Source organism: Lontra canadensis, unplaced genomic scaffold, assembly GCF_010015895.1.
Source record: "Lontra canadensis isolate GAN:19392208 unplaced genomic scaffold, GSC_riverotter_1.0 scaffold78, whole genome shotgun sequence".
Lineage (NCBI taxonomy): Eukaryota > Metazoa > Chordata > Mammalia > Carnivora > Mustelidae > Lontra > Lontra canadensis.
Genome location: NW_022631072.1, coordinates 7,005,343 through 7,029,620, shown reverse-complemented (window position 1 = coordinate 7,029,620; position 24,278 = coordinate 7,005,343). Strand labels below are relative to the sequence as shown.

General features: G+C 41.7%; 1 protein-coding gene across 2 annotated transcripts in view; it reads left to right on the top strand.

Moving 5' to 3' along the window:
- Positions 1-15,300: 15,300 nt before the first annotated feature.
- Positions 15,301-24,278, top strand: part of SOS1 (SOS Ras/Rac guanine nucleotide exchange factor 1) — a 149,225-nt gene continuing 140,247 nt past the window's right edge. For both annotated transcript variants that reach the window (XM_032881959.1, XM_032881960.1), the window contains exon 1: positions 15,301-15,387. In XM_032881959.1, the coding sequence (XP_032737850.1) occupies positions 15,301-15,387 (87 nt within the window). The remainder of the gene's footprint in view (positions 15,388-24,278) is intronic.

The window sequence follows — 24,278 nt, the reverse complement described above, 5'->3', positions numbered from 1 at the left end:
CAACAAATTTGACAATCTGGAAGAAATGGATGCATTCCTAGAGACATATAAACTACCACAACTGAACCAGGAAGAAATAGAAAGCCTGAACAGACCCATAACCAGTAAGGAGATTGAAACAGTCATCAAAAATCTCCAAACAAACAAAAGCCCAGGGCCAGATGGCTTCCCGGGGGAATTCTACCAAACATTTAAAGAAGAACTAATTCCTATTCTCCTGAAACTGTTCCAAAAAATAGAAATGGAAGGAAAACTTCCAAACTCATTTTATGAGGCCAGCATCACCTTGATCCCCAAACCAGACAAGGATCCCATCAAAAAAGAGAACTACAGACCAATATCCTTGACGAACACCGGTGCAAAAATTCTCACCAAAATACTAGCCAATAGGATTCAACAGTACATTAAAAGGATTATTCACCACGACCAAGTGGGATTTATTCCAGGGCTGCAAGGTTGGATCAACATCTGCAAATCAATCAATGTAATACAACACATTAATAAAAGAAAGAACAAGAACCATATGATACTCTCAATAGATGCTGAAAAAGCATTTGACAAAGTGCAGCATCCCTTCCTGATCAAAACTCTTCGAAGTGTAGGGATAGAGGGCACATACCTCAATATTATCAAAGCCATCTAGGAAAAACCCACCGCAAATATCATTCTCAATGGAGAAAAACTGAAAGCTTTTCTGCTAAGGTCAGGAACACGGCAGGGATGTCCATTATCACCACTGCTATTCAACATAGTACTAGAAGTCCTAGCCTCAGCAATCAGACAACAAAAGGAAATTAAAGGCATCCACATTGGCAAAGAAGTCAAACTATCACTCTTCACAGATGATATGATACTATATGTGGCAAACCCAAAAGACTCCACTCCCAAACTGCTAGAACTTGTACAGGAATTCAGTAAAGTGTCAGGATATAAAATCAATGCACAGAAATCAGTTGCATTTCTCTACACCAACAACAAGACAGAAGAAAGAGAAATTACGGAGTCAATCCCATTTACAATTGCACCCAAAACTATAAGATACCTAGGAATAAACCTAACCAAAGAGACTAAGAACCTATACACAGAGAACTATAAAGTACTCATGAAAGAAATGGAGGAAGACACAAAGAAATGGAAAAATGTTCCATGCTCCTGGATTGGAAGAATAAATATTGTGAAAATGTCTATGCTACCTAAAGCAATCTACACATTTAATGCAATTCCTATCAAAGTACCATCCATTTTTTTCAAAGAAATGGAACAAATAATCCTAAAATTTATATGGAACCAAAAAAGACCTCGAATAGCCAAAGGAATATTGAAAAAGAAAGCCAAAGTCGGTGGCATCACAATTCCGGACTTCAAGCTCTATTACAAAGCTGTCATCATCAAGACAGCATGGTACTGGCACAAAAACAGACACATAGATCAATGGAACAGAATAGAGAGCCCAGAAATAGACCTTCAACTCTATGGTCAACTAATCTTCGACAAAGCAGGAAAGAATGTCCAATGGAAAAAAGACAGCCTCTTCAATAAATGGTGTTGGGAAAATTGGACAGCCACATGCAGAAAAATGAAATTGGATCATTTCCTTACACCACACACGAAAATAGACTCAAAATGGATGAAGAACCTCAATGTGAGAAAGGAATCCATCAAAATCCTTGAGGAGAACACAGGCAGCAACCTCTTCGACCTCAGCCGCGGCAACATCTTCCTAGGAACATCGCCAAAGGCAAGGGAAGCAAGGGCAAAAATGAACTATTGGGATTTTATAAAGATCAAAAGCTTTTGCACAGCAAAGGAAACAGTTAACAAAACCAAAAGACAACTGACAGAATGGGAGAAGATATTTGCAAACGACATATCAGATAAAGGACTAGTGTCTAAAATCTATAAAGAACTCATCAAACTCAACACCCAAAGAACAAATAATCCAATCAAGAAATGGGCAGAAGACATGAACAGACATTTCTGCAAAGAAGACATCCAGAAGGCCAACAGACACATGAAAATGTTCTCCATATCACTCAGCATCAGGGAAATACAAATCAAAACCACAATGAGATATCACCTCACACAGTCAGAATGGCTAAAATTAACAAGTCAGGAAATGACAGATGCTGGCGAGGATGCGGAGAAAGGGGAACCCTCCTACACTGTTGGTGGGGATGCAAGCTGGTGCAACCACTCTGGAAAACAGCATGGAGTTTCCTCAAAATGTTGAAAATAGAACTACCCTATGACCCAGCAATTGCACTGCTGGGTATTTACCCTAAAGATACAAACGTAGTGATCCGAAGGGGCACGTGCACCTGAACGTTTATAGCAGCAATGTCTACAATAGCCAAACTATGGAAAGAACCTAGATGTCCATCAAGAGACGAATGGATAAAGAAGATGTGGTATATATACACAATGGAATACTATGCAGCCATCAAAAGAAATGAAATCTTGCCATTTGCGACGACGTGGATGGAACTAGAGGGTATCATGGTTAGTGAAATAAGTCAATCGGAGAAAGACAGCTATCATATGATCTCCCTGATATGAGGGAGAGGAGATGCAACATGGGGGGTTAAGGGGGTAGGAGAAGAGTAAATGAAACAAGATGGGATCGGGAGGGAGACAAACCATAAATGACTCTTAATCTCACAAAACAAACTGAGGGTTAATGGGGGGAGGGGGTCTGGGAGAGGGGGGTGGGGTTATGGACATTGGGGAGGGTATGTGCTATGGTGAGTGCTGTGAAGTGTGTAAACCTGGCAATTCACAGACTTGTACCCCTGGGAATAAAAATATATTATATGTTTATAAAAAATAAAATTAAAAAAAAAATAAAATAAATTAAGAGTAGGAAAAAGATTTAAAACAGTGTTTGTTATGATTTGTTAATAAAACAGGAATGTAAGAATACATATTTTTAGGGTGCTTGGGTGGCTCAGTTGTTAAGCATCTGCCTTCCAGGGTCCTGGGATCAAGTCCCACACTGGGATCCTTGCTCAGTGGTGAGCCTGCTTCTCCCTCTCCCTCTGCCTCCCCCCACCCCCGCTTGTTCTCTCTCTCTCTCTCTTGTCAAATAAATAAATAAAATCTTTTTTAAAAAATACATATTTTTAGACCTAATAAATGAGTTTAGAATGTTTAGGATAAAATATAAATACATAAAGATTAATTGTATTTCTATATACTACCAATGCACAACCTGATAATGATATCAAGAAAACAACTATTTACAATAAGAGCAAAAGGAATAAAATAGAAATTAGAAATACAAAAGAAGTGCAAAACTTATATTGTGAAAACTACAAAACATTACTGAAGAAATTAAAGAAGGTCTATGTAAGTGAAAAGATAACTCATGTTCATTAATCAAAAAAGTTAATGCTGTTAAGATGGCAACATTCACCAAATTGACCCACAGACTCAGTGAAATCCTTACCCAAATCTAGACTTCCTTTTTTTGTAGAAGTTGGCAAGCTGATCATAATATGCATACAGAATTGCAAGGAACGAAGCACAACTGAAAAAATATTGGAAAAGAATAACAAAGGACTCACACTTCCTTATTTCAAAATTTACTACAAAATATAGTAATCAAGACAGTGTATATTGGCGTAAGGATAGACATATGGATCAAAGGAATAGACTTCAGAGTCCATAAACAAACCCTGACATTCATGATCAATTAATTTTCAGTAATCTCAAGACAATTTAATGACAAAAGAATAGCTTTTCAATAAATGGTGCTAGGGCAACTGGATATTCATAGGCAAAGAATGAAACTGGACCCCTTTTTCATGCCATACACAAAAATTAACTCAAAATGGATCATGGACCTAAATGTAAAAGCTAAAGTCACAAAACTCTTTGGTGAAAATATAGAGATAACTCATCATGATGCTGGGTTAGGCACAGCCTTCTAAGAAATGACACCAACACACAGTGACAACAACAATCGATAAATCAGACTTAAATGAAAAACTTTTGTCCTTCAAAGGACGAAACTAAAAAGACAACCCAAAGAATCAGAGAAAATATTTGCAAATCATGTGTCTGATAAGGGGCTTGTATCTAGAATGTAGAGACTATACTTACAGCTCAATAAATAATAATGATAATAATAATAATATAAATAGCCCAATTAAAGAATAAGCAGAGGATCTGAATATATATTTCTCCGGAGAAGGTATACAAATGGCCATAAAGCATGTGTAAGATGAAAAGATACTCAGCATCGCCAGACATCAGGGCAACAAAAATCAAAACCACAATGACATACCACTTCATACCTACCTAGGATGGCTATAATAAAAAATAGATAATGAAAAGTGTTGGTAAGGAGATGGAAAAATCATAACCCTCATACACTGCTGGTTGAAATGTAAAATGAAGCAACCACTCTGGAGAAAGTTCTGGCGGTTCTTCAAAAGATTAAACATAGGATTAGCATATGCCGCAGGAATTCCACTGCTACTTACATACCCAGGAGAAATGAAAACATATGTCTACAGAAAAACTTGTACATAAATGTTCACAGCAGCATTCACTACCCAAACAGTGGAAATAACCCAAATTTTCATCAACTGATGCATGAATAAATAAAACGTGGTATATCCGTACAATAGAATATTATTTGACAATAAAAAATCAATGAAATACATGCCGTAGCATGAAGGAACCTTGGAGACATCATGCTAAGCAAAAGAAGCCAGTCACAAAGACCGCATACTGTATGCTTCCATTTATCTCTCTGGAATAGGCAAGTTTATGGACGCTGTAAGTAGGTTAGCCATTGCCTGAAGCTGGGAGAGGTTGGGGAGAAATGAGGAATGACTCTAATGGATATGCAGTTTTTGGGTGGGGGGTGATGAAAATATTCCAAAATTGATCATGATGATGGTTGCACAAGTGTGTGACTGTACTGAAAACCATTGATTTGAACACTTTAAAGTTTTATTTATTTATTTTAGAGAGACAGAGGGGAGCGCACGGGTGGGAGTGGAGCAGAGGGAGAGGGAGAGAAATAATCTCAAACAGACTCCGGGCTCAGAGCGGAGCCCAAAATGGGGCTCAATCTTACGACCCTGAGATCATGACCTGAGCTGAAACCAGGAGTTAGGCCACCCAGCACCCCGATTTGAACACTTTTAGTGGGTGAATTGCACAGGATGTGAACTACATTTCAATAAAGCTGTTTTTAAAAAATAACATATATTTGTACAAGTTGATAGTTAATTACGAAGGCTAAAAATAACTTTACATTGGAGAAATTTGGCTGACAACACCTTAACCAAGTAACCAAAGTTAGCATCAACCAATGATGAAAGAAACTGTCATCGTGGGCCCCCTGATATGACACTCTCAGGACACATCTCTTATGTACTGTTCCTGCCAAAAAGCAAAACCTACATCTTATCACGGGAGAACCTCAAACAAACTCACGCTGAGGAACAATATGAAACTAAATGGCCTGTCCTCTTAAATGTCAACACCAGAAAAGGCAAAGACTGAGGAACTGCTGCAGATAGAAAGGACTAAGGAGCCCTAAAATTTGAATGCAGTAAATGATCTTTTTTTTTTTTTAAGATTTTTAAAAATTTATTTATTTGAGAGAGAGACAGTGAGAGAGAGCATGAGTGAGGTGAAGGTCAGAGAGATAAGCAGACTCCCCATGGAGCTGGGAGCCCAATGCAGGACTCAATCCCAGGACTCCAGGATCATGACCTGAGCCAAAGGCAGTCGTCCAACCAACTGAGCCACCCAGGTGTCCCTGAATGCAGTAAATGATCTTGACCAAGAAAAGCAGTCTCTATAGCGAAAGCTGTTGAGACAATTGATGAAATTTGAAAACGGTCTGGAGATTAGAGAGTAGTATTGTATCAATGTTAGTTTTCTGAATTTAATAATTTTACTATGATGATGCAAATGAAAATCCTCATTCTTAGGAAATGCACACAGACTCACTGAAATGTTTGGGGCAAAGGGGATGATGTATGCAAATAATTCTGAAGAAATATACACACACTTGTATGTGTGCATATATATATATATATAAAGACAAGGACAGAGACAAAGACAGAGACAGTAAATGGTAATGCAAATATGGCAATACCTTAAAAATTGGTGAATCTACACGAAAGATATATGGGAATGCTTCCACTGTTTTTGAAACTTTTCTGTGAAAATTTTTTGAAAAAGCTTTTTCTTCAGAAGAAAGTTTCTGAGACTACTTGGAAAGTTTTCTTTTTTTTTTTTCTTTTTTAAAAGATTTTATTTATTTATTTGACAGAGAGAGAGAGATCACAAGTAGGCAGAGAGGCAGGCAGAGAGAGAGGGGGAAGCAGGCTCTCCACCGAGCAGAGAGCCCAATGCGGGGCTTGATCCCAGGACCCTGGGATCATGATCTGAGCCGAAGGCAGAGGCTTAACCCACTGAGCACCCCTGTGCCCCTACTTGGAAATTTTTCTGTTAAAAAAAAATTGTATTTGTGCTTGCTTGTTTTTGTATGGAGACTCTCTGGAAGAATAAATTAAGAAACTGATAAAAATCATTACCTGTTAGGTAATTGGTAGAAGCACTACAGTTGGTGGGCAAGGTTAAAAAAGACACTTTTTGAATCACGTTAATATATTACTTATTTGAAACTTAAAATGCCAAATGACTTTAAATACGAACCTTTGACAGGCACCTGGGTGGCTCAGTTGGTTGAGCGTCAGACTCTTGTTTTTGGCTCAGGTCAAGATCTCATGGACATGATCGAGCCCTGCCTTCAGCCCTCCCCTACCTCTCCCCCACATGCTCTCTCTCTCTCTTTCTCTATAATAAATAAATAAATACAATCTTTTAAAAAAATTAACCTTTGAGTATCTTTCAATTACATATCATAGTTCATCCTATTCAGATGTTGCAATCCCTAAACAGTGCGTGCTTAGCTGATGGGGCTCCTCTGGACACAAATTATGCAAGTTGTTAAAATAGGTATTAAGTAATTTGCTTAAGGCAACAAAGAGCCATTAAAGGACTGAGTTGGCTGATCTGAGTAGCTCTTATTTTCTCTCTTCGGTGGCATCTCTGACCTTTCGTATTTGAGATTGAGAAACTTTGGAAATGTTCATCTTTTGTTGATGGGGAGAAGAGCAGAAAAGCGAAACTGGCAGCCAGTACGGATGGGTTGACTTTAAATTGCTGTCTACTTGTGCTTACTTCTAGCTTCTTGCAACTCTGATCTATAGTGAAGAGCAGGTAGATTTTATTTTTAAGTGCATTTCTGAGACTATCACAGTCCCGTTCACAATGTTTATGAATTCACTCGGCTCTCTAAATATTTGCCCATTATATCATCACCTCTCCTTTATGTGTAGCATGTGTTTGTAACATACATACAAAAAAGAGTGTATGTGTTTAAATTTTAAAATAATAAGACTAGGGCACCTGGGTGGCTCAGTCGTTAAACGTCTGCCTTTAGCTCGGGTCATGATCCCAAGGCTCATGGGATCGAGCCCCTCATCAGGCTCCCTTCTCGGTGGGTAGCCTGCTGCTCCCTCTCCCACTCCCCCTGTTTGTCTTCCCTCTCTTGCTGGGTCTCTCTCTGTCAAACAATAAATAAAATATTTTTAAAAATAAAATAATAAGGCAAATAACTGTGTATATACTACGCAGGTTAGAAACAGAACCTTATCAGTATCTCAATAAATTCTTATATAAAACCTTCCCAATTACAAACACTGTTCTATACTATACTTTTTCCTACAATTGACAATATGTCTTAAAGATCTCTTCATACCTTTATATTCTTCATAACCCCTTTATGAATTTGATATTAATTTAATACTTTGTTATGATTTTGCCACTTGTGGATGGACCCATAAAAATATTAGTTTCTAATATTGCTTAACACATTATCCCAAAACTTAGTAGGTTAAAACAACACACATCTATTATCTCACAATTTTTGAGAATTGAGGGTTTGGAAATGGACTATCTGAGTGGCTCTGGCTCAGAATCTCTGAAAAGTTGCAGTCAAAATATTAAACAGATTTCAGTCATCTGAAGGTCTGAGTGAGGCTGAGGGATCTGTTTCCAAGATGGTTCATTTACGTGCTGGTGGCAGGAGGCCACGGTTCCTCTCAATGTGGGCTTCTCCGTAGGGCGGCTTGAGTGTTTTCACGAAACAGCAGTGGCTCCTTTCAGAATGTGAAATTTGAGAGAGAGAGAGAGAGAGGAGATACACTAAAGTCGCAATGTCTTTTTTTTTTTTTTTAAGATTTTATTTATTTATTTGTCAGGGAGAGAGAGAGCGTGCGTGAGCAAGCGAGTGAGCACTTGCACAAGCAGGCAGAGGTGGAGAGAGAAGCAGGCTCCCTGCCCAGCAAGGAGCCCCATGTGGGACTCGATCCCAAGACCCTGGGATCATGACCCAAGCTAAAGGTAGCGGCTCAACCGACTGAGCCACCCAGGCGTCCCTAACGTCACAATGTCTTTTAAGAGCTTCTGAAGCCACCTGTATAATTTCTTCAAAGTCCTATTTTGTTGATTGACTACTGAATAGGATTGTCTATTCAATGTGGGAGTGGTGTCTATACCAGGACAAGAATAGCAGGAGGTATGTCGCACTGGGCCATCTTGCAGGTTGGACATTACAATAAATAACATGCAGCTCAGTTCTATACGGTTGTTGTTGTTGTTGTTTGCATTTTATGTAACGAATCACACAGTGGTAGTTTTCTGTGTCTTTCTCAGTGTTTTTCCCCCTGTTGGAAATTCACAAAGCATATTTCTATATTATCAGTGTTATTTTTATAAAAAAGATTCATCTGGGGGCGCTTGGGTGGCTCAGTGAGTTAAAGCCTCTGCCTTCAGCTCAGGTCGTGATCCCAGGGTCCTGGGATCGAGCCCCGCATCAGGCTCTCCGCTCAGGAGGGAGCCTGCTTCCCTTCCTCTCTCTCTGCCTGCCTCTCTGCCTACTTGTGATCTCTGTCTGTCAGATAAATAAATAAAATCTTAAAAAAAAAGATTCATCTGTGTTGATGTGTGCCTTAGCTCGTTTGGAGTGTTATAATATAATATAACCATATTGAGTGGCTTTCAAACAACAGAAATGTATTTCTCATGGTTCTGGAAGCTGGCAAGTCAAAGATCCAGGTGCTGGCAGGTGAAAGCCAGCTTTCTGGTTCACAGATAACTATCTTCTCTCTCGTTCTCACCTGGTGGAAGGGGTAAGGGATCTTTCTGGGATCTCCCTTATTTTAGCACTAATCTTATTCATAAAGCCTCCACCCTCAGGATCTAATCACTTCCCAAAAATCCAACCTCCAAATATCATCGCAAGGTAAATCAAGATTCAACATATAAATTTTGAAGGGAACGTAAACTATTCGGTCTATAGGAATGTGTACGACTGTCATTCATTCATTTTTGCTGGTGTCTAGTATTCCACAATTTGTTTACCCATTTGACTGTTTATGTTATTATAAACAATTTAGCGAGGAACTTCCTCTGGAATATATATGCTATGGGAATATATCCATGCTAGTTTATACAGGATATGTTCATGTTCATCTTTTAAGAAATAGTTATCTGAAGTTGTGTACTCATTTATTTTCATAATGCCGTAGTTCAGAATTTCAATTGCTTTGTTTCAAAAGCTTTACCAAAGCTTGGGATCCTTCGGCTTCTACATTTTTGCCAATTCAATGGGTATGACAAAGTATTTCACTGTGGTTTTAACTTGGCGTTTCCCTGATTAGTAATGAGGTGAATATGTAGCCATTGTTATTTCCAGTAAAGTAAACTACATGTTCTGAATAAGAATTCTTTTTTGGTTATGTGAATTGCAACTGCTTTCTCTTACTTGATGGCTGTCCTTTCACTTTTTTTTTTTTTTTTTTAAAGTAAACTCTACACTTGACGTGGGTCTCCAACTCATTATTCAGCCTGGAGATCAAGACACCCATGCTCCACCAACTGAGCCAGCTGGGCACCCCTCGTCCCTTCACTTCTTAATGGTATGTTTGGATTTACAGAAATTCTTAACTTTCATGAAATCAAATTTATCAAATTTTAAATTTATGGTTTGTATTTTTTTTTGTGTCTTATTTAAGAAATTTTTTCCTATTGGGATACCTGGGTGACTCAGTTGATTATGTGCCTGCCTCTGGCTCAGGTCATGATCCCAGGGTAGTGGGATAGAGTCCCACATCAGAGTCCTTGCTCAGCAGGGAGCCTGCCGCTCCTCCTGCTTGGGCTCTTTCTTCCTCTCTGACAAATAAATAAATAAATAAATATCTAAGAAAAAAACATTAAAAACATTAAAAAATTTTTTTCCTACTTTGAGCTCATAAAAATATCCCATATTTTCTTCTCATAATTTTTTTACATTTAAATCTTTCATCCAGGTGGGATTGTTTTGTGCAGGGCATGAGTTGGGGATAGCACTTCATTTTTTTCTGTATGTATTTATCAATTGCCCATATTTCATCTGTTGAGCAGTATATTCCTTCCCCAATCATCTGCAGTGGCGCCATGTCATAAATCAAGTTTCTGTATATTTGGCCCTTTATTGATCCATTGGTTGGTTGTCTGTTCCTGTGCTAACACCACATTGTTTTAATTACTCCAGCTATGTAACAAATCTTCATATCTGGTAAGTTTCCCTAACTCGTTCTTTCATAGGACAGGGTTTTGTTTTGTGTTTTGTTATTCCATATACATTTTAGAAATAGTTAACCAGGGGCACCTGGGTGGCTCAGTGGGTTAAAGCCTCTGCCTTCGGCTCAGGTCATAATCCCAGAATCCTGGGATTGAGCCCCACATGGAGCCCCACATCAGGCTCTCTGCTCAGCAGGGAGCCTGCTTCCCTTCCTCTCCCTCTGCCTGCCTCTCTGCCTACTTGTGATCTCTGTCTGTCAAATAAATAAATAAAATCTTTAAAAAAAGAAAAAGAAAAAATAAGACATCTCTTAAAAGAAATAGCCAAATTTTATGACAAACTCTGTTGGGAATTTGAGTAAAGTTGCACGGCATTGGGATGCAATCAGTTTGAGGTGCCATTACAACTTAAATCAACTGGAAAGAGACTTTTGCAAAAAACTAGACTCCACGAGGATCTTAAAAAAACAAGTGCCAGGAACAGTCCCACATATCTTGGAGAGCTTCTGATCATTTCTTTTAACTGTACCTACCTTGCTCCCCACCATCTTTGACAGAGAGAATGAGAGAGAGAGAAACAGGGGGAAGAAATCAAAGTAACTAAAGGTGATAAAGGGTGGGTATCAAGTGACTTTATTAGTCACTGTTTTCTCTGTGGTAGTTTCTAGGGACATGTTATTTGAAGAAGTGGAATTGGAAGTAGGGGTTGGGAAGAAAGGGTGAGGAGGCACGTGAAGGGAGGATATGCTGCTGGAAGAGAGGAGTTTGATTCTGCTGGTGACTGAAACCGCCGTTTCTTATGCCTACTGGGCTCTGAAGTTTAAGGGAAAGAATCCTGAATGGGGGCTGAGAAAGACTTCAGAGAGAAGGTGACATTCGAGGTGGGTGCAGGAGCGTGGAAGAGTTCCTTGGAGAGTGTGCAGATGGGAGATGCAGTGAAGCTGTGGCAGGTGGGATTGAAAAGGAAAACGGTAATGGGCATACAGGGCAGACGGAACAGCATAGGCAGGAAAAAGAGAAAATGATGGGTTAACAGGAGGTAAAAGTAGTTCACTTTAAGTGAGATAGAGCTGGAAAGATAAGTGGTAGCCTGATTGTGCAAGGTCATGAATACCCGGCTAAGGACTTTGGACTTTATCCTGGGACGGCGGTGAAGGCTCTTGAACAGGGAGTAACTAGACCTGAAGTTTGCTTCGGTAAGATAATTGTAGCCACAGACACGCAGGGAACCCTGTCGCTGCGTCGGGAGGCGACGCAGGGGAAAAAGCACTACCACCTGCAGGAGGCGCACCGCAGGACCAAATGCCCTCCCCGCCCCCTTCCCCGCCGCCCGGGTTCCGTCGCGACGCTCTCGAACTCGGCTAGCCCTCCTGGACGCGTCCTACTCGGACCTCGACTAGCTGGTCTGGGCGCGCCCCCGTGCGTCACGTCCGCTCTGGCTCCAGGCTCATTAGGGCTGAGGAGGGGCGTGAAGAGAACGTCTGCGCCTGCGCTTCTGCTGGCAACTGTCGGCCGTTAGCGCTGAGGGTATGGGGGAGTTTTCAGGTCTCCACTAACGCATTTGAGTCCGCCACGGTTGTCTTATACCGTTGCACGCCCATAAGGGGTTTTGATTTGTGCCAGGAGATAAAAGCAAACGGTGCTGAGGGGCTCGATTGCTCTCTGACTTTAGCGGCGCCGAGCCCAGAACCACGCCCCTTAGGTCTCAGCTGAGAAGCGTCGAACCTCTCGATTGCAGTTTTCCTCCAGCTGCTTGCTCTCAGTCTGCGGCCAAAACGTCTGAACTAGTGAAAACCTGCCCTGGCCGCTAAGCGTGCCCATGCCGGGCTGTAATCCATGTTTCCAGGGTTTGCTTACTGTGCAGCCAGACTACCAAGTTGTAGGGGACCTCGGAGGTCATCAAATCCAACCTATTAACCCCGATGTCCCAAGTGAGCGGATGTACGGTTTTTATTTGCACGACCCTGAAGATCATTTGTTTCCTGAGACACCTGTGATTAGATAGCCTTCCTTGAAGTTTCCTACAACTTTAATTCCTTCAAATATATTTATTGAGCACCCGTGTACCAAATACTGTAGGTCCTGGGGATTCAATTATGAAGTAGGTTCATCTCTTGGAATACATTCTCATGGCCTTGATGCTAGCAAGGAAATAAGGTTTATGGTAGAAACAGGTGGGAACAACTTAGCGCGATCAGAGGCCTCTTGGAGGTGATGACGTTTCTAACCAGCCAAGTGAACAGTTAGGAGCAGAGTGAGTTTCAGACTGAAGAAATAGCAAAGCTCCTGAGGCAGGAAAGAGGTTGGTGTTTTCTAGGAATAGACAGAAGACCAGTGTGACTAGACTGTGGTGAGCCAAGGCAGAGAATGGAAAGAAAAGGTTGACAATGTAAACAGGAGTCAGATGCAGAATTTGTGGGTCATGCTAAGAAGTTTTTGGAAAGTATTCTGGTGCGGGGGATGGGGGGCGCCTGGGTGGGTCATCGTTAAGCAACCAGCAGGCGACTGACTGTTGGCTGAGGTCGTGATGTCTGGGTGGAGCCCCGCTGAGGCTCTGTGCTTAGCAGGCAGTCTGGTTACGATTCTCACTGCCTCTCCTTCTGCCCCTCCTCTGCATGTTCTCTATCTCAAATAAATGAATCTTTTTTAAATGTATTCTAAGAGCAATGGGAAGCCAATGAATAATTTGGGCCAGAGGCTTCATCTTAGTTCAATCGTTTAGAATCACACAAACCACATCACGTGTATGATTTTTCCGTATCAGTCCTTTGATATCAGATATTTGAAGATGGCTGAGTGAGGACCCCCGCTTTCCTCTGAGATCTCTTCTCCTGCCCCCAACTCCTCTCAAAGCTATGGTTCCTCTATAGCATCTTACTCAGAGGATGTATGGATGTTTTGAAATGTCATTCTGAATACTTGAGTATGAAGGATATTAAGATGTAAATCATGTGGGTACATTTTAAAAGGGAAGGACCTAAGACTTTTCTAAGAGATTTGCAAAGAAGTGTTGTAGAGATTGTGAAACACTGCTTAAACATTTTCATCTATGTGATCCTGGTTCTTGTTCTTTGGAATAGCAGGGTACAATATCAACTTCAACCAAGGCTATTTCTCTAAACTGTCTCCTCTGTGAAATGAAAATAGGATTGCTATGGGATTAAATGAGATTATGCTCAGAAAGTGCGTAATGGTAAACCATGAGGGCCAGCCACACAGTGCCACTGTTAAACACCTGGGTCCCTGAGATGAATACTTGGTAGATGAGACTCTTGTAGCACTCTACAAACGTTCATGAAGTACCTATTTACTGTGTAGAGCCCTTAGTGAAAAAGATCTGCCTTCCAGGAGTTTGCTATCTAGTTCAAAGAGCCAAGAGAGATTACAGAACAGATAAACTAAATGCCCCGAGAGGGGCAGGAGTGAAATGTTCTGGGACCCGGGAGCTGCGGAAGAGGTTTCAGTTTCCACTGAGGTTAAGTGATTATTGGAGTTCTAAGCTAAGTGGGTTCGAAAGATGAGCATATTGAACTTGAAATGCACCCACAAAATCTATACTGCAGGTATGCATTTTATTCTTGGTGATAATTCTTGGTGGAAAGACCGATCGGAAATACTGCAATCACTTTTATTATCCGATAAATATTGAGCAGTAGGTTTCGTGAGAAAGGCACCTATCTTTTGTCCAGTCTGTTTACTATACATTGCATGCTCTGAGCAGTTCTTATCTTCATGTTCAGGAACAAAGTACACACACACACACACACACACACGCACACGCCCCTTTCCAAAACTAAAGGCCCAGGGACTCCAAGAGAGAGGTGGGATCCCTCGCGGCCCAACCACACAATGGGGACCGCTTCTTGATAGCTCTCACCCCACCCCGCAGGCCAGGGTTCGACTTCTTGGGGCCGCTTCGCTCCGCCCTGCAGTCATCGGGGGCGCCCTCCCTCACTCGCGCTTCCCTCCTCCTTCGCTGGGGAGCCGGAAAACCCGGAGCGAACCGGCCCTGCTCGGCGGCGCATGCTCAGTAGCGAGCAGGTTCAGTTCGCTAGTAGGAAGCTCGAGCGCTACACCGGCGTCGGCGGCGGCCGCGGCGGCACCTCTGGGCAGCGAGATCCTCCAACGACGACCTCGGGCCTTTCCCCTCCCCCGCTACACCCCGGCCCCGCTCCGCCCCGGGCCGCTCGCGTTTCGGGGTCCCCGCTGCGCGGAGCGGGCGCCGCAGCCGAAGCGTCCCTCCACACGCCCTCCCCCCAGCCGCCGGCTGTGCCGCTGGGCCAGGCCGGGCCCGGGAGCGTAGCCCCGGCGGGCGGCGGCCGCGGCGGAGGGCAGCCCGGGGCGGCGCCGGCGGGCCGGGGAGGGGTGGGGGGCCCGGCCCCGGGGCGGTGGTGCGGGATGCCGCCGCCGCCGCCTGCGGGCTGCGTTCGCTATCCACGGCTGGTGCCCGTGTCGGGTGGGTGGCCGGGCGCGGGCCTCGCCCCTCAGCCTCCTCTCCAAGGCTAGCCCGGCCGCGCGGCGCCCCGAGGGGGCCGGGCCGTCCGGTGGGGCCGCGGCCCTGTTCGGTGCTGCGAGCTCGCCCTCTCGCGGCTCCCCGGCCCGGCCGCCGCCGCCCCTCTCCCCGCCCAGAGGCGCCCCGGGGGCACCATGCAGGCGCAGCAGCTGCCGTACGAGTTTTTCAGCGAGGAGAACGCACCCAAGTGGCGGGGGCTGCTGGTGCCGGCGCTGAAAAAGGTGAGGAGCCCGCGGGACCCCGCTTCCCGGCTTGCAGCCCCTGCTAGGGCGCGGGGCCGGGAAAGGGCTGGGGAGGCGGGGCGCGCGCAGGGCAGTCTTTCTTCCCGGTCTCGCCGCCTCCCAGAAAGGACGGCGCACACTGAGAGGTTCCCCCACACTCGCTGGCTCGGTGTTGACATTCACCCGGTGTGTGGGAAGGCCGCAGGGAGCCCGGCAGAGTTTGTCCGAATAATCCAACCTCTGAGAGGTTCCTGTCCTGCCCTTGATTCAGAGACAAGAGTTGGAGGAGGCTCCGTTTTCAGCGGAGGTCAAAGCAGGCCACTTTTCCGCCTTCTCGGTCCTACCCTGGAGCTGCTGTCAGCCTCCGGTTTTAGGTGTCCAGTATGCTGGTTTTAGTGGGCTCGAGAATGCGCTAGCCATAACGCTTGCTCTAAGTAATTGCAGAGCTCGCTCGCCAGCAGGAACATGGCCTGCTTTGCTCACCCTCTGTAATCACTCTTCATTCCCCTGAATTTCCCCACTACTCTGGTTAACAGGGGCGGGTGCACATGCCACTTTTTGTTTTTTGTTTGTTTTTTGTTTTTGCCCCCGAGAGTTTGAGAATCTTGGTACTATCTTTTGTTTTGTTGGTTTGAATTTTTAGCCGTTTTGTGTTTCTTCACGTTTGCCACATTGTTACCTAAAGTTGTATACTCCATCATCTGGGCTTTTAAATGTTTTAGTACATTTAGGAAATATTGCTACATTTTAAAAGTTTCTAAAGCCGCATTGTGACTTAGTATATACATTAAAACGTCAGAAACTGGTGTGTGTGAATGAACATTAAAACGGTGTTTTTTGTTTCCCTTTTACCTTTTTTTGTAAATACAGAGATTGCTTTACTCTAGTAGTGTTTCTTAATCCCAATTTCTTGTTGCTCAAAGAATGTTTTATGTTATTAGGCTATATTTTTACTCCTACCAAAAGTTGAGATTGTGGTGTACCTTTTGTTCTAAACATTTGTACTTTTAAAAACTGTGCCTTAAAAGGTGCCTGATGTTTCCTAAAGGCCAGCAACTTTTACTTTCCCTTTTGCCCTCCTCTCCCCCACCCCCAAGATCCTTGGAGACTACAGTGGAAACTAGTGTGTTAGCAGGATTTGCTCTTTTTTTTTTTTTTTTTTTTTTTTTTTTTGGATATAAGTTACTGACTTTTTTCCTTAAGTGTCTGGGTAAGTAACAAACATCTCTGTGATGTTGTTTTCTAAGAAGACCAAAGAGATGCCATATTTCTTTTATACTTTATTCATTAGAAATCCCATCAGGGCTCTCACTCTTTTTTTTTTTTTTTTTTAACTTTACCTGCAAGCTTGGCGTCTTAGCTGATAAGAGGGGAGTAAGAGGTCTCAGTCATGTTACAAGCCTGGGAGTGATGGAGGTGGAGTGGAGCGGGGAAGAGAGAAAAATTGTTGAGAACATACGAAAGAACTCATAAAACACTCTCAGTTTGGGGCTGTTTTGTTTAGTAGCAAACAGCTCCTGTCCCAGGGAACCATCAACCATCATTAGTTGAGGGTACTGTGAAGTGGTATAAAGAGCATTGCAGGAGTTGGCAGACCAGGTCCAACTCTGCCACATTGGTGGCCCTTGCTGATATCTTTCCGCAGAAGCATTTTGTTTGGCTGTCAGGGTGCTGTTTTACAGACTTTTAATGTAATTAGTTGCCAGTATTTAAAAGTGAGAGATGTCACATAAAATCCGAATTTTCGTTTTTTCTTGAAGAATGAGAAGATCTCTCCACATTTGGGCAAGACAGTGAACTGCTGGAGCGGAGTGAAAGGCTTTCCTCTTCAGCCCGGGCGTGCGTCTCCAGTTCACCACAGTCCCCGCCAGTCCTTGTGACCTATTTACATAAAACAGTTTCAACTTGAAACAGAGATGCCCATGCAGGACAGAAGTGCTGGGGGGAGGTGGAAGTATACACAATGTAGTTGATAAGAAAGGTTCTTCCAATTCTTTTTTGAGATAGCCACTGATGAGGACTCGAAGGCACCTACGATGAGGTTGAAAATATATTGCATATCTGGATGTGCTCTTGTTCGCTCCCAGAACCTGCATTTTCAGCTGCCTGCTAGACAGTCCATGTGGACATCTCCTTATCTTGAACTCTTCCTTTAGACTTATTTTATTATTTGCAGATGTGCCCAACTTGTGTTGTTTTCCTGAGGCTCTGTCGTCATGTTACTCTCTTTACCTGAACTGCCCTTTGTCTGACCTAACTCTAATTTGACCTCCGTGTTTTCTCAAATCCTCAGGGCTGAGTGGGATCGTTTTTATTTTCTTTTAGTCCCAAACCCTAGCACTTAACAATGAATTGTAAGTTCCTATTTACTTGTCTTCCCCATCCCTCAACTAGATTAGATGGTCCTTGAGAAAAGGAATAGTATTTTACCCTCTTCATCCTTTAGGCATGCAGTGCCTGACACCTATGTTTGAAAGAATGGGTGAAGGAATACAACTAAAACCATCACCTGTTTCTGCCTTCACTGACCATTAAAAAAAAATCCCTCTTGATTAATGGCTTAATTATGTTATTTGGTTCAAAACTTTGGAGTCATCTCTGACTTCTCTCCTTTACATTACTGTCCATACCCCGGCACAGCATATAACACAATAAACATAGATTTATTTCCGTTTGACATGTCTTCTAATCTGTTACCTTCTACTCTGAGTCCTCTTTCCCAGACCACTGTATCAAAACAAAAACAAAAACAGAACGATTGATGTATTTTGAGGGTGTAGGATGAAGTTCACAGTCTTTAGCATGGAATTGATCTTGATCGGTGATCGGGCTTCATCCTGCTTTTCTGACTGGATTGCCTACCATAATCTTTCATATTCTGTATGTCTCAGCCAGACTGGACAACTGCTTTTCCTGACTACGCTCAGAATGTCTCACTACATCAGTCTAAGTCCTTTCTTACCTATTGCACAAATATGTCATGCTTACTACAGACCAGGTAATGCCCTTGGCACTAGGGATTAAAAGGTAAATGACATCATCCAGAAATGACTAAGTTAGAACAGTGTGGAAAGTGGCAGAGGATGCGTTTGGAGAGGAATCTGGTTTATAGAGAATTTTTTGAATGTTAAACTAAGGAGTTTGAATTTTATCTTGAGGGGATGAAAGTCATTGAGGAATAGGTGAGTAACATCAGATTGGAATTTTAGAAAATTGACTTTGGTCGTAGAATAGAAAATGGATTGGAGAAAAATGACCTGAGGTAAGGAGAAAAGTTAGAAGGCTAGTTTAATAGTCCAGCCAAGAGATGATATGTGTTTGAATTAAGGGTTCATTTGAACTAGGATGGAAATGTAGGGATGGATTTTGAGAGATGTTTAAAAGGTAGAATTGGCAGGACTGAGTGAGTAGGGCAAATGGTAAGAAAGCAGGAAGAGTCCTCTAAGTTTCTGGTTTGTATTGCCTTAATCAGGACAGAGAATGCAGGAGAAGCTGTTGAAGGTGAAGACAGTGGCATAAAAACATGAGCTTGGGACATGTTGATTTAAAAGTCCTTTTGCCTTATCCGAGTGGGCTTGTCAAGCTGGTAGTTGTTTTTTTGGTATCTGTCACTGCAGATTTGGGACTTCCAGGGGTGTAAGTAAAGCCTTACGAATGAATGGATGAAGGCTTGGGGCACCTAAGTGTCTGACTAAGTGTCTGACTGTCGGTTTCAGCTCAGGTTTTGAACTGATAATCATGAGATTGAGCCCTTTGACAGGCTCTGAGCTCAGTGCAGAGTGGGCTTGAGAGTCCTTGTCTCTCTCTACCTCTCCTCACTCTTTCTCAAATAAACAAAACTTTAAAAAAGAATAGATGAAGCCTTTATCCATACAAAGATTTATATAGGATATTTGTGGCAGCTATATTCAGAAAAAAGAAAAAATGGAAACAATCCAGTATCCATTAACAGATGAATGAATAAACAGATTGTGAAATAGCCATACATTGGGATACTACTTGGTGATAAAAAGGAATGAATTATTGATAACACATAGCAGTGTGGCTAAATCTCAAAAATAATTAAGCTTAATGAAAGCCAGGTAAAAAAAGAGTATATGCTGTATAATTACATAAAATTCTGGAAATTACAAACTAATCTACAGTGACAAAAAGGTTAGTAGTTGTTTTAGGGGGAGGCTTTTATGTTCATTTCTTGATTGTGCTGATAGTTTCAGGGTTATATACATTGGTTAAAATTTAACAGATTGTACAACTCAGATATTTGCAACTTGTTGAACCAAAAACCCCTGAGGTTTGGAAAGAGTAATTTGTTTAGAGAGTTTTGTGGGCTTTTTTAGAAAAAGATTTTATTTATTTATTTGACAGAAAGAGGGAGAGACAGAAAGAGAGGGAATACAAGCAGGGGGAGTGGGAGAGGGAGAAGCAAGCTTTTGGCTGGGCAGGAGCCCGATGCGGCGATCAATCCCAGGACCCTGGGATCATGACCTGAGCCAGACACTTAATTGAGCCAGCCAGGTGCCCCAAGAGAGTCTGCATTTTTAAACACTATGCTATGCTGCCTCTAGCAGAGATGAAGGCATCCTTTTTTCTGAGATGGGAGGGAAAGAGATAAAGATGGGTTTGTAGGTTGGGGAGCTGTGAGTTCATGTTGAAACAAGAGGCAAGATTCTTGACATAGAGTGAGGAAAGAGATATGAGTAAGGAGTCTAAGAAGCATGGTCAAGTTTTGAAATTGCAGTTGTGGAGTGTGGAGAAGGAGCCAACTGCTGAGCAGTCCTGAATGTGGAGATCATAAATTTGGAGTAGCATGCATTGGTCTGGTTGTGAGATTTCCTCCAGCAGCACTCGTCAGTTCAGGTAAAGGAGCACAGAAGAATTGGTTGCAGGTGGCTGCAGTAGAGACTAAGAAGGTCAATATTTCAGGTGATAGGAGGTAAAGCTATAAGACAGGTAGCAGGTCACGGAAGTATAAATGAAGGCTCCCGTGGACTAGGAATCTTGGTGAGTTGGAAGAGGAGGGTAGTGAGAGCAGATAGGGCATTCTGATTGGAGATGATAATTATACTTTAGGGTTTTAGGATTCCAGAGATGAGAGAAATAAGATAATTAGGAGCTCCAAAGTTGTGTATTGAATGGTGGATCGGTGTATTATATATATGGATGATGGCGAAATCCACAAGGATTATGGCTTACGTTGTAGTGGAAAGGAGGAATCTGATCCAGCAGTGGCAATGAGGTGCAGAAATCTCAGCAGTGAGGATGCTTCAGCGAAAGAATAAAAGTGACAACTGCTCCTGTTCCTCGTAACGTGTTTTATATCACAACTGTGGGTAGAATAGGAAAAAACTTCTCACTTCATATTAGAATATTTTTGTCTTATGATTAAGTTTTTTACCCAACATTTTATTATGAAAAGTTTTAAATATACAGAAAAGTTGAAAGAATTAAACAGTAAGACACCCATATACCCATCACCTAGATGCTATAATTTTACATTTTACTATGCAAACATAGTAATGTGCAATTTTAATAATGTAAAATGTAAATGTTAATTTACATTTTGTCACATGCCTATCCATTCCTCACTCCATCCACCAATCCATCTTACATTTTGATGCATTTCAAAGTCAGTTACAGACATCAGTACACTTTACCCCCAAACACTTCAGTATGCATGTCATTAACTAGAGTTCAGTATTTGTTTATAGTTCTTTTGTTTTTTAGGTAAAATCTGTGTGCAGTGGAATATACAAGTGTTAATTTTACCATTTAATGAGTTTTGACAAATACAACCCAAGCCTCTATCAAGATATCAGACATTACTGTCCCTCCTGAAATTTCCCTCAAGTGCCTTGTCCATCAGTCCTTGCAAACGTTGTTCTGATCTTTTATCATCCCACCATAGATTAATCGTAACTATTTTAGAACATCATATTAATAGAATCATACAGCATATATTTTTGTACGGCTTTGAGGTTGTATTTATCAGAAATTCAGTCCTTTTTTCTGTCATAGGACTGTATCAGAGTTTGTTAAGTGGTTAGATACCTGGGAGATTTCCAATTTGGGGCTATTATGAATAAAGTTTCCATGAACGTTCTTAGTATACAAGTTTTTTTTTGGTAGGACTGTGTTTTCATTTCTCTTGGGTAAGTACCAGGAGAAATGGCTCATAAAGTGTCTGTTTAGTTTTTCAAGAAACTGCCAGACCTTTTCTCAAAGTGGTTGTACCTTTTATATTCCCACCAACAACTCTCATAGTTCCCATTGCTCCACATCTTTGCCAGTATTAAATGTTATCAGTCTTTAATTTTAGTCACTGTGGTGGGTGTGTAGTGGTTGTGGCTTTAATTTGCATTATCCTGGTGACTGATATTGAACACCTTTTCATGTTCTTATTGGCCATTTTTTTTTTAAAGATTTTATTTATTTATTAGGAGAGAGAGAGAGCACGCGCACAAGCAGGGGGAGTGGCAGACAGGGAGAGGGAAAAGCAGGCTCCCCCAGAAGCAGGGAGTCCAATGCAGGGCTCGATCCCGGAACCATGGGATCATGACCTGGGCCAAAGGCAGTTGCTTAATCAACGGAGCCACCCAGGGGCCCCTTTATTGGCCATTCTTATTTCCTTTGGACAGTCTGCATAAATCTGTTGCCCATTTTAAATTTTGAGTTCTTTTTAGTACTGAGCTGTAAAAGTTCTTTATATATCCTGGATAACTATTTTATCAAAAAAAATTTATGAATATTTTCTTTTATCCTTTGGTTTGTCTATTCATTCTCCTAATGGTGTTTTTTGATGAGCAGAGTTTTAAATATCAAGGGAGTCAAATTTATTTATTTATTTATTTATTTTTAAAGGTTATTGCTCACTGTGTTTAAAGAACCCCTTGCTTGCCACCAAGTCATGAAGATAATTCTATTGCTGTTTTCTAAAAACTTTATATAGGTTTAGCTTTTACATAATCTGTGGTCCATTTCAGATTAATTATTGTTTAAAATGTAAAGTGGGAATTGAGGTTCATTTTTTATGCTGATTATCTAGTTATTACAGAACTGTATGTTGAGATTTTTCTTTCCCTGTTGGACTGATATTTTTATGAAAATTAAATGAATATATATCATATATATTTATGTAAATATATATTCAAACATTTGCATTCTATCCCATTGATCAGTTTATCTTTATACCAGTTCACATTCACACTATTGGTTATTTGTAGATTTATAGTAAGTCTTGAAGTTAGATAGTGTAAATCCTCCAATTCTCTTCTTTTAAAAATACTCTTTTAGTGTATCTAGATTTGGATTTCACTATAAATTTTGAACTGTCTTGTCAGTTTGTACCAAAATATCTTGGTAAGATTTTGATTGTGATTGCTTTGTATCTATAGATTGATCACTAGGGAGAATTGGCAACAATACTAAATCTTTGGGTCCACAAACATGGTATATCTCTCCATTTATTTAGACTTTTTCTTTTCGTTTCTTTTTTTTAAGATTTTATTTGTGAGAGAGAGCACAAGCATGAGCTGGGGACAGGGCAGAGGGAGAGGGAGAAGCAGACTCCCTGCTGTGTAGAAAGCCCGGCCAGCTAGCTTGATCCCAGAACTCTGGGATCATGACCAGAGTCAAAGGCAGGTGCTTAACCAACTGAGCCACCCAGGTGCCCCAAGACTTTTTAATTTCTGTCCGCAACACTTTGTAGTTTTCAATGTAGAAGTCTTACATGTCTTTGGTGAAGTTTAACCATAAATACTTTGTATTTTGATGCTATTGTAAATTGTTATAGAATTTTTTAAGATTTTAGTTACTTATTTTGAGAGAGAGCGCACATGGGAGCATGGTGGGGGGCAGAGGAAGAGGGAGAGAAGCAGACTTCCCATTGAGTGGGGAGCTCGATGGGATCATGACCTGAGCCAAAGTCAAGAGTGCAGTGCTCAACCAACTGAGCCACCCACGCGCCCCTAGAATTTTATTTCCTAATTGTTAGTCACAAATATGCAAGCATAAAGCTGCTTTTCATATGTTGTTCTCATATCCTTTGATTTTGCTGGTAGTTGTAGATTCCACAGAATTTTCTGTGTAATTATGGTGTCTGTAACTACAGACAATCTGATATTTATTTTTATTTTACTGTCTAGGACCTCCACCAACCTAATGTTGAATGGAAGTAGTGAGTATGGTTATCTGTTTTTGTTTGTTTGTTTGTTTTTATTTATTTGACAGACAGAGATCACAAGTAGGCAGAGAGGCAGGCAGAGAGAGGAGGAAGCAGGCTCCCTGCGGAGCAGAGAGTCCAATGCGGGGCTCGATCCCAGGACCCTGAGATCATGACCTGAGCTGAAGGCAGAGGCTTTAACCCACTGAGCCACCCAGGTGCCCCTGGTTATCTGTTTTTATAGCTAAGTTTTACAGCTGAGGAAATGGATCCTTAGAGAGGTAGACTGCTCAAGATCTTATAACTAATAAGAAATAGAATCAGGATTTGAACCCGAGTCTATCTGGCTTCAAAAAATAACTCTTTCTACTGTACTGTATTGCTTCCTTTGAGTAGGCAGTATAATATAGTACTGTGGTGTTTTGTCTTGCAACTTAGATTTTACGGAAGAAGTGCCTTAGGATACAGGAGGCTGAATGAAGAGGACTTTGAAACCAATGCTTTAAGCTGAGAAGTTTAGCCCTTTTTCAGATTAGGGCTCTGCATAGGATTACATTAGAAAAAAAAAGGTTCTGCTGCATAAAAAAGTAAGACTTTTAAGGGCGCTAGTTAATGGAAAGCTAGTGTAGACCACAAAGGAAGGGGCTGAGAAGTCAAAGTCTTGGGGTGGCGATAGGAAGCTTGGAGACTATCCTGTGTGTATATGTGTGTGTATGTGTGTGTTTGTCTT